Source organism: Dreissena polymorpha, chromosome 5 (genome assembly GCF_020536995.1).
Source record: "Dreissena polymorpha isolate Duluth1 chromosome 5, UMN_Dpol_1.0, whole genome shotgun sequence".
NCBI classification, from domain to species: Eukaryota; Metazoa; Mollusca; class Bivalvia; order Myida; family Dreissenidae; genus Dreissena; species Dreissena polymorpha.
The window spans coordinates 87,211,161-87,219,673 of NC_068359.1; the positions used below are offsets into that span (position 1 = coordinate 87,211,161).

At 38.2% G+C, this 8,513-nt stretch overlaps 1 protein-coding gene across 1 annotated transcript; it reads left to right on the forward strand.

Moving 5' to 3' along the window:
* The first annotated feature begins 1,671 nt into the window (after window positions 1-1,671).
* On the forward strand, window positions 1,672-8,279 carry LOC127831430 (tryptase-2-like). The gene is made up of 5 exons (XM_052356413.1): window positions 1,672-1,679; window positions 3,849-3,904; window positions 6,479-6,637; window positions 7,354-7,619; window positions 8,115-8,279. Exons 1-5 carry the CDS (start codon window positions 1,672-1,674, stop codon window positions 8,277-8,279), a joined length of 654 nt encoding a protein of 217 aa, XP_052212373.1.
* The last annotated feature ends 234 nt before the right edge of the window (window positions 8,280-8,513 follow it).

The window sequence follows — 8,513 nt, forward strand, 5'->3', positions numbered from 1 at the left end:
TTGCACGACGGTTACATTGCATTAACTGCATTAAAGAAAACCACCTCATACCATGATATCTTATATCAGTCTTAATTAATTATTATAAAATTTATATGTTTTTTATGTTAAGAAACCAACATACATAAATACGTCGAAACAATGCCTAACGTCACTCAATAAAAAATATGTACAATTGTTTACATTTGTGAAGTGCGTGGAATGATTACATCTGTGTAAATGGGCAATTAAATAGTTCCAAAGAGTTGCATTAAAACTCACAAGTTTTTGCACGATTTATCGTACATTTAAAAGTCATATTTTTTAACTAAATGCATGCGATCTTAAATATACACACAAATAAACATTGTATGCGTTTGTTCGGTTTTAGCTATTTGGTAGACGAAATGGCGTGCTGAGCCTTATGCAGAGTTGTATGTGAGAGCAAGGAACGACAACTCTGCGTGGAGATTGGCTCAACCCATGAAATACTACTGCCAGAGCGGGAAAGAAAACTTGCCCAACAGATTCAATGTACAGGAAAGAAAATAGGCTAAAAACAACTATGCACACAAGGGAGACAACTTTTAAATAGAATTTGTGACTGGTTACATTGTGATTTATAGTGCCTAATGATAACGTTCATTAATCAAATATTTCTTCATTTTTAATCAGAATCAAAGTTAAAAAATCGTGTTGCGTTCGTGCCACGTCATACGAAAATAGGTCCGATGCCATCCAAAGACAATCCTACGAAATCTGGCCGCGGCAAACCTGTCCACTAATGAGATCGCAAAACATGGCGTCACGTTATTAAGGACATGGTTGCTGCTGACCAGACTATGCGAATGGCAGGCTGGTTTGAAACAACGCTGGTCTCGTAGAGAATAAGACCCAAGTTCGCATTATGCGAATGCCTTTCTGTAAAAAAACAAAACAAATATACACCGATTTTTCCTAGATTTATCTCAGAAGTGACGTTTTGAATTTATGTGATTGTTTGATTGAAACTTTAAAATATGCATTAATATAAGACAGAGGATGTTGTCTCGTAACAAACAAGTTGGCGACGTTTTTAACGTTATATACCCTTTATTACTTTAATTGATTGTGGAAATGCCGCTAACTTTCTAGCAATATCGACAAGAACGTGATAAGCGTTTTAATCGTATTAATATTCACCATATATCTCGACTTTACTTGCTCGAAATTTCTCAGCGGGTCTCGCTAAGAAAATGTGCAGCGAGTTAAGTCCAGATAAAGAGCAATTATTAGTACGAAATAAATCATTTTCTTGCTGCTGATATGGCTGGAAAGTTAGCGGCTTTTAAACAATCAAAACAAGTAATAAAGTGCATGCAATGGCGAAAAATACCTAAATCGGCATGAGCGTCGCCATCTTTTCTGCTCTTCTGTCAGAGCAATCAATCAGTTTCACTTTTATGTACATGTATATCTTTGTACGAACATATCGACTCTTGTGGCAAAACCTACATTGTGAAAAACGACGTCAAGAAGCGAATTGTAGGCGGCTCGTCGTTACTTCAAGGAGAGTGGCCTTGGCTGGTGTCACTTCAACGATTATTGGCTAATAAGAAGTATATGGAGCATGTTTGTGGAGCGACACTTATCTCCCCGCAGGTGCTACTCACCGCTGCGCATTGTTTCGAGTGTGTTCGATTGTCAACGGAAATGGGAAGGTATGTACTTAAACATGGGCACACATAAATACACATACGTATTGCCTTATTTATTACAGGTCAACACATTTGTTTATTCCCCCCCCCCACCCCCAACATGAAAGGGCGTGGGATTAGGCAATTCACTTATTCGTACGTTCGTACATATCTAAGTCGTTCCCGATTCATGTCCGGACTATTACATCAACAATAATTTGAAAGTTTAATATAGTTTGCTAACCTTGATTACTAAGTGGATACGACGCGCAAGCGCATACCATATGCATAAGGCTCCAAACTTAAGGTCACACTAAGAGATCAAAGGTCAAATGTGATAATTTAGACGGCTTGTCCAGACTGTAATTTTATTTGTATCGGTTTATAGTAAAAAAATCTTTACAATGATTATTAAATGTGGGGTTGGTGTGACGCGATGCGCAACACATTCCAATCTCAAAGGTAAAGACCACGCCTGAAGATAAAAATAAATATGTCCTTAATACATCTTGACATTGAGTGTTATTTTATCGTCGATGGGACAACTGTAAAATTTGATTATCATCGTTTAGATCTCTTAGCGACTGGTCAAGGTCACATCAATAGATTGAATGTAAAGGATGAGACCACTATTGCTTGTTCAGACTTAAAGTTCATCACGTATGTGGTTATTTAGAAATCACTTGCCACAAACGAACAACATTTAAATATCGCGGGTTTTACATAATACTTGTAACCATATCCCAAATGTCAACGTCACTTGCATGGAATATATATCTGAATATATATCTCTGCTATAACTTGATCGTTTTCATTTAGCTTTTTCGACACACCCTATTCCTGTTTCTAAAACACGGGTAGTCTAGGAAAGTTCATCCATCCGTGTGTTTTATAAATCATGTATTAAACTCTCCATAGATTTACGTGAAATCTGAAAAAAAACTAAAGGTAATAGAACATAAGCGCGACGTGAAAAACACATTTTGTTATACATAATCGAAACAAATAAATCTGTTATACATAATCGAAACAAATAATTATAGATTTTCTATACTTTAACAGTAAAGCTATTTTGATTTTAGTAACTGCAATCGACATAAGCACAACACTTATCTTACAATTTTACATAATTTTACGTGATTGTAGTATACGAGCATGTCTGACGTTATCATGAGTCTCTGGAGATTGACCCGTTTGATACAAACAACTGGCGCGTTATACTCGGAGAGCACGTGCAGTATCGAGAGGAAGGCACGGAGCAGAAGCATACCTTGGACAAGATAGTCACACACCCTAAGTACTCGCGTGAGTGGCTACTCCTATATTAAACACATAAATTACTAGTATTTGATATAAATGAGTGGCATACGCATTACCGTGTGTCACGGACATGCATATGTACCTTTTAAAACATGTTTAAACCGATCATTTTAACTGAGCGCTTGCATATTCCATACAGATGTTAACCATGCCAATTTATCATACGCGTGCACACATCAACTAAATTGTATCTCACAATTGCACCTGCAGTTCAACTGTATCAGACTCGTAGAAAGAGGTGTCTCACATGTAATGTTTATCAATTCCAATTCATGAAATGCTTGACTGTGTCAACTACACTATGTTATGCAAGTTTACTTGTCCACTCCAATACACTACACGAATTTCAGTTTTCCACACCAATGACTCACACGATTTCAATGTCAATTTATCATACAAATTTAAGTGTCCAGGCCAATTTATCACAGTTGCCATTGACAAATGTGCTACACAGGAAACGACCATTGAAAGCGTGTGGTAAATTCTTTATGACATTTACAGATGCGTGTTTTGATATACACAAATGTCTTACATTCTCTTCATTGTCGACTCCTATGTATCGAACGGTCTCTAGTATTCAGGTCAGTGTATGACACGCTACAAAATGTCCGCACTCCTGTCAGTGTCTATATCAATTTATCACAACACGCTTGTCAGTGTCCACACTTAGTCTCAAACGCTTGTCAGTGTCCACACCTATATCTCAAACGCTTGTCAATGTCCACACATATGTCTCAAACGCTTGTCAGTGTCCACACCTATGTCTCAAACATTTGTCAGTGTCCACACCTATGTCTCAAACGCTTGTCAGTGTCCACACCTATGCCTCAAACGCTTGTCAGTTTCCACACCTATGTCTCAAACTCTTTTCAGTATCCACACCTACTCTCAAACGCTTGTCAGTGTCCACAACCATGTCGCAAACGCTTGTCAGTGTCCACACCTATGTTTCAAACGCTTGTCAGTGTCCACACCTATGTCTCAAACGCTTGTCAGTTTCCACACCTATGTCTCAAACTCTTTTCAGTATCCACACCTATTTCTCAAACGCTTGTCAATGTCCACACATATGTCTCAAACGCTTGTCAGTGTCCACACCTATGTCTCGAACGTTTGTCAGTGTCCACACCTATGTCTCAAACGCTTGTTAGTGTCTACACCTATGTCTCAAACGCGTGTCAGTTTCCCCACCTATGTCTCAAACTCTTTTCAGTATCCACACCTACTCTAAAACGCTTGTCAGTGTCCACAACCATGTCGCAAACGCTTGTCAGTGTCCACACCTATGTCTCAAACGCTTGTCAGTGTCCACACCTATTCTCAAACGCTTGCCAGCGACCGCGCCTATTCTCAAACGCTTGTCAGTGTCCACACCTATGTCTCAAACGGTTGTCAGTGTCCACACCTACGTCTCGAACGCTTATCAGTGTCCACACCTTTATCTCAAACGCTTTTCAATGTCCACACCTATGTCTCGACCGCTTGTCAGTGCCCACACCTATGTCTCAAACGCTTGTTAGTTTCCACACCTATGTCTCAAACTCTTGTAAGTATCCACACCTATTTTCAAACGCGTGTCAGTGTCCACAACTATGTCTCGAACGCTTGTCAGTGTCCACACCTATATCTCAAACGCTGGTCAGTGTCCACACCTATGTCTCAAACGCTTGTTAGTGTCAGTACCTATGTCTCAAACGCTTGTAAGTATCCACACCTATTCTCAAGCGCTTGTCAGTGTCCAAACCTATGTCTTAACCGCTTGTCAGTATCCACACCTATGTCTCAAACGCGTGTCAGTGTCCACACATATGTCTCAAAAGCTTGTCAGTGCCTACAAATACGTCTCAAGCGTCAGTGTCAACTGCATCAGTGTCTACAATGTATCACATGGTTATCAATTCCAACGACAATTTGAATAACACCCTTATCAAGTGACTGTTTCAATTGCATTATTTTTATCTTTAACACAGGGCGTTTCGTAAGCTCTAAATCGAAAAACACGTCATGCATAAAACTTTATGCACTGCGCGCAATGCATCATACAGTATCGATATACTAGAATAACGTTGCGTGTCTGAACATTCAACAAATGAATTAAAAACTATTCAGTGTCATCTTTAACATATCATACTCCTCCAATTTATCTGACGTGTGCACTTGACACCTAAAATGTATCAGACGCTAACATGTGTCAACAAAATATGTAAGACGTGTTCGCGTGTCAATTAAAATGATTAAGCCGTTCGCACCTATTAAAGCGGGTATATACGATTTTTTATGTGTGTTTAATTGTAATATATTGATAATATATATATTACAATAACACAAAATAGGCAAGAAAAATTATACATTTAAGCCGAATTTAATAAAATGCAGCAAAAACAAATTAGCGCCCCGAGCCGATAGTGACGTACATATTTGCCTACAATAACCGAAGCATTCTTCTTTGTATTATAATCCGTTAAACTACGAGGGTGTTCCAGAAGTTCGTGGATTTTCGCTATAACTTATTTTTTTTGCTGGTAAAAGTCAATGAAATTTACAAATCATACAAACCAATTATCACGGACTTTAAGCTAAAAATGCATGAATTCCATAGAGCGCGTTTGAAACGCGTTGCCATAAAGACCTCAGTAACGACATGCGGCGCGAATTTAAATTTGGTTTAAATGTCGTTGATAAACAGAATTAACGGCAAATTTCACGTTACAGCGCCTAAGTCCTCCTTACAGCCCGGATTTGGCCCCTATGGACTTCCGCGTCTTCCCGGAAGTTAAATCACAGTTGCGCGGTATTCGCTTTGCAAGTAAACAGGAACTTACAGTTGCAGCAAAGCGAATCGTGTCGTCTTTTGACGCTGACTGGTATAGAGACACTTTTGACAAGTGGATTTCCCGACACATAAAGTGCATTCGCGTTGGAGTAGATTATGTTTGAAAAGATTTGACAGTTGTTAACTTCATAACGTCATTGACGTTGAACAGAAACGTTACACGTGCGTCGGTGTGCGCATTGTGCACATGTTTAAATCTCTGATATATATTTATTGTTTTATGTATTCCCATGATATTTGGAGAGTAGATTTGGAAAGGACGAAATCTTCTTAACATGCTATTTGTTTGTCCATTTATGTTACCAAATGAAAGTTATAGCGAAAATCCATGAACTTCTGGAACACCCCTCGTAAGTTTAGATGCACATCGTACATGTATGGTATACATGATGGCGAATTCGGCTGTACAGCCGTTTTCAATTTCAGAATTAAATATCTTGCTTATTTCGCATTTTTCGACACATGTTCTTCTTAACTTTTATTTTAATTTATATTGAAATATAAATATGTATAATAAGTTTTTTACACTGTTTATATAAATTCATAAGTATTTGACAAAATCGTATATACCCGCTTTAACTCATTTATGCAAGAAGCTTCAACTCATTTATTTTAAACGCTTCAAAGTGTCATCCCCAATGTATCAGTTGTTTGAACATTTTTATTTCAGTGTCGTCGGACGATGCAGTGTTCTATGATATCGCCCTACCTACGTTGAGAAGGCCTGCTTACCTGTCCGAGTACGTGAACACCATTTGTATGGACCCCAATTACACTGCGCCCGATCACAGCCACTGCGTCACTGCGGGATGGGGAGACTTAGTGCACGGTAGACTCGAATTTCTAATATAAAGAAGTGACATTCCAGCCGCTGGAGCAGTATTGCATTCTTATTATATTCAATTTTTTGGTCCTTTATTTAAGGCAACTGACCAATTGCCAAAACAGTACGAAACAGCGCAATACGAAACAACATACACACATAGAAGAATAAAGCTGGGGTCACCGACTTGGAACGGTCAATGCAAAGCATAGGGGGTGTAAACCGATTTTATAGCCCTCAACCTCATTCTTGGCCCAGCAATATTTATGATACATATAAGTGTAAATAAAAAAGATCTTAAACAAGGTTTCTAACAATAATAAAAAAAACAATACCGCCACCAGCCTCTGAAGGCTGAAAATATAACAACATTGAAGATGTGTACGGGGATACACGTTACTGATTCCACGCAGCACACATCAAAATAACCAACTCACTATCATAGAAAAAATAAAACACATTTAAGGTATAGAGATATGTTTTTATTTTCCCAAAGAAAGAATAATAATATATTCCTGTTCAGTAATGAATTCCAGTTGCAAACAAAAGATAAGTAAACTGTGTCGCTTTGTTTGACAATAATATTATTACGATTCAGCAAAGTTTTTGGTAGCCATTAGAAAGGCAAGAGCATCGGAATACTGACGTAAATCTCATATAACAATTTTAACTTGCAATGTTTATACCAATGTTACAACGGGAGAGGCGGCGTTGTTTTCCAGGTGCGAATGAGGGCGTGGAATTACCGCACCATGCGAGTCTTCAGATCGTGCCCAATTCCGTCTGCGCCGAACGCTACGATGTTTCTCCGGAAGACCTCGACGTTTCTCCGGAAGACCACGATGTTTCTCAGGAAGATCACGATGTTTCTCCGGAAGATCACGATGTTTCTCCGGAAGACCACGATGTTTCTCCGGAAGACTACGATGTTTCTCCAGAAGACACACCCCTCATTTACGCCGCTGGTGAAGGCAGGGATTCCTGTCAGGTGGGATTCAATATTGTGAATGTTCATTAGCAAATAGCTTAGTATCAAAAAGTCGTACATATTCTTGTTTTCCGTGTCTGAAATGAATTCTTATGATATTGCTCATCTAAGGTGACATCATTCGATCTTTTTTTCAAATTTTCCATGTTTTTGTTTTATGACCAACACGTCAACATGAACAAATGGCAACATTTATATTTAATCAACTTTACTTAGTTTTGTTATATACGTTTCTTTTCGTTAATTATAGTGTGCTTGATAATAGATATGCGCACTTTGTCATTTTAGTTAATAATTTTATTTACTCGTCCAAGAAATACGCTGGCTTACAAGAAATAACAATTTCCTAAACTTGTTTGATAATATTTGTTATGAACTAACAATTCGTGTTAGATTATATCAAATTAGATGTGTTAGCACATACATCTATTAAGTTAATTACTACGTGAAATGATGTACTTTATGTCATTAAAGGGCATTTCACTTGTTTTCTAGGTCGACTCGGGCGGTCCGCTAGCGTGCTTCCATGACGGCCACTGGATCAAGGTGGGCGTGGTCAATTCAGGCAAAGGTTGCGCCGGCAACCCACTGTACCCCTCGTTCTACACGCGTGTAAATTACTTCTACGACTGGATAGAGAATGTCATTGATTCCAACTGAACATCCAAAACTCAATGACTCGGTGCAATCACGATGCAATGTAAATTTTTCAGGAGTTATTGCACAATTACTATTCTATCTAGAACAAACCGTTCGAAATGTTGGGCAGTTAAAACAATATATAACACTCAATTATATTTATTCTTTGGCGTATATCTTTTCGATTTGACACATCAGTATAATATTGAATGTAAACGTTTTATCTTTTGTGTATTGTCATATACAAGTAACTTA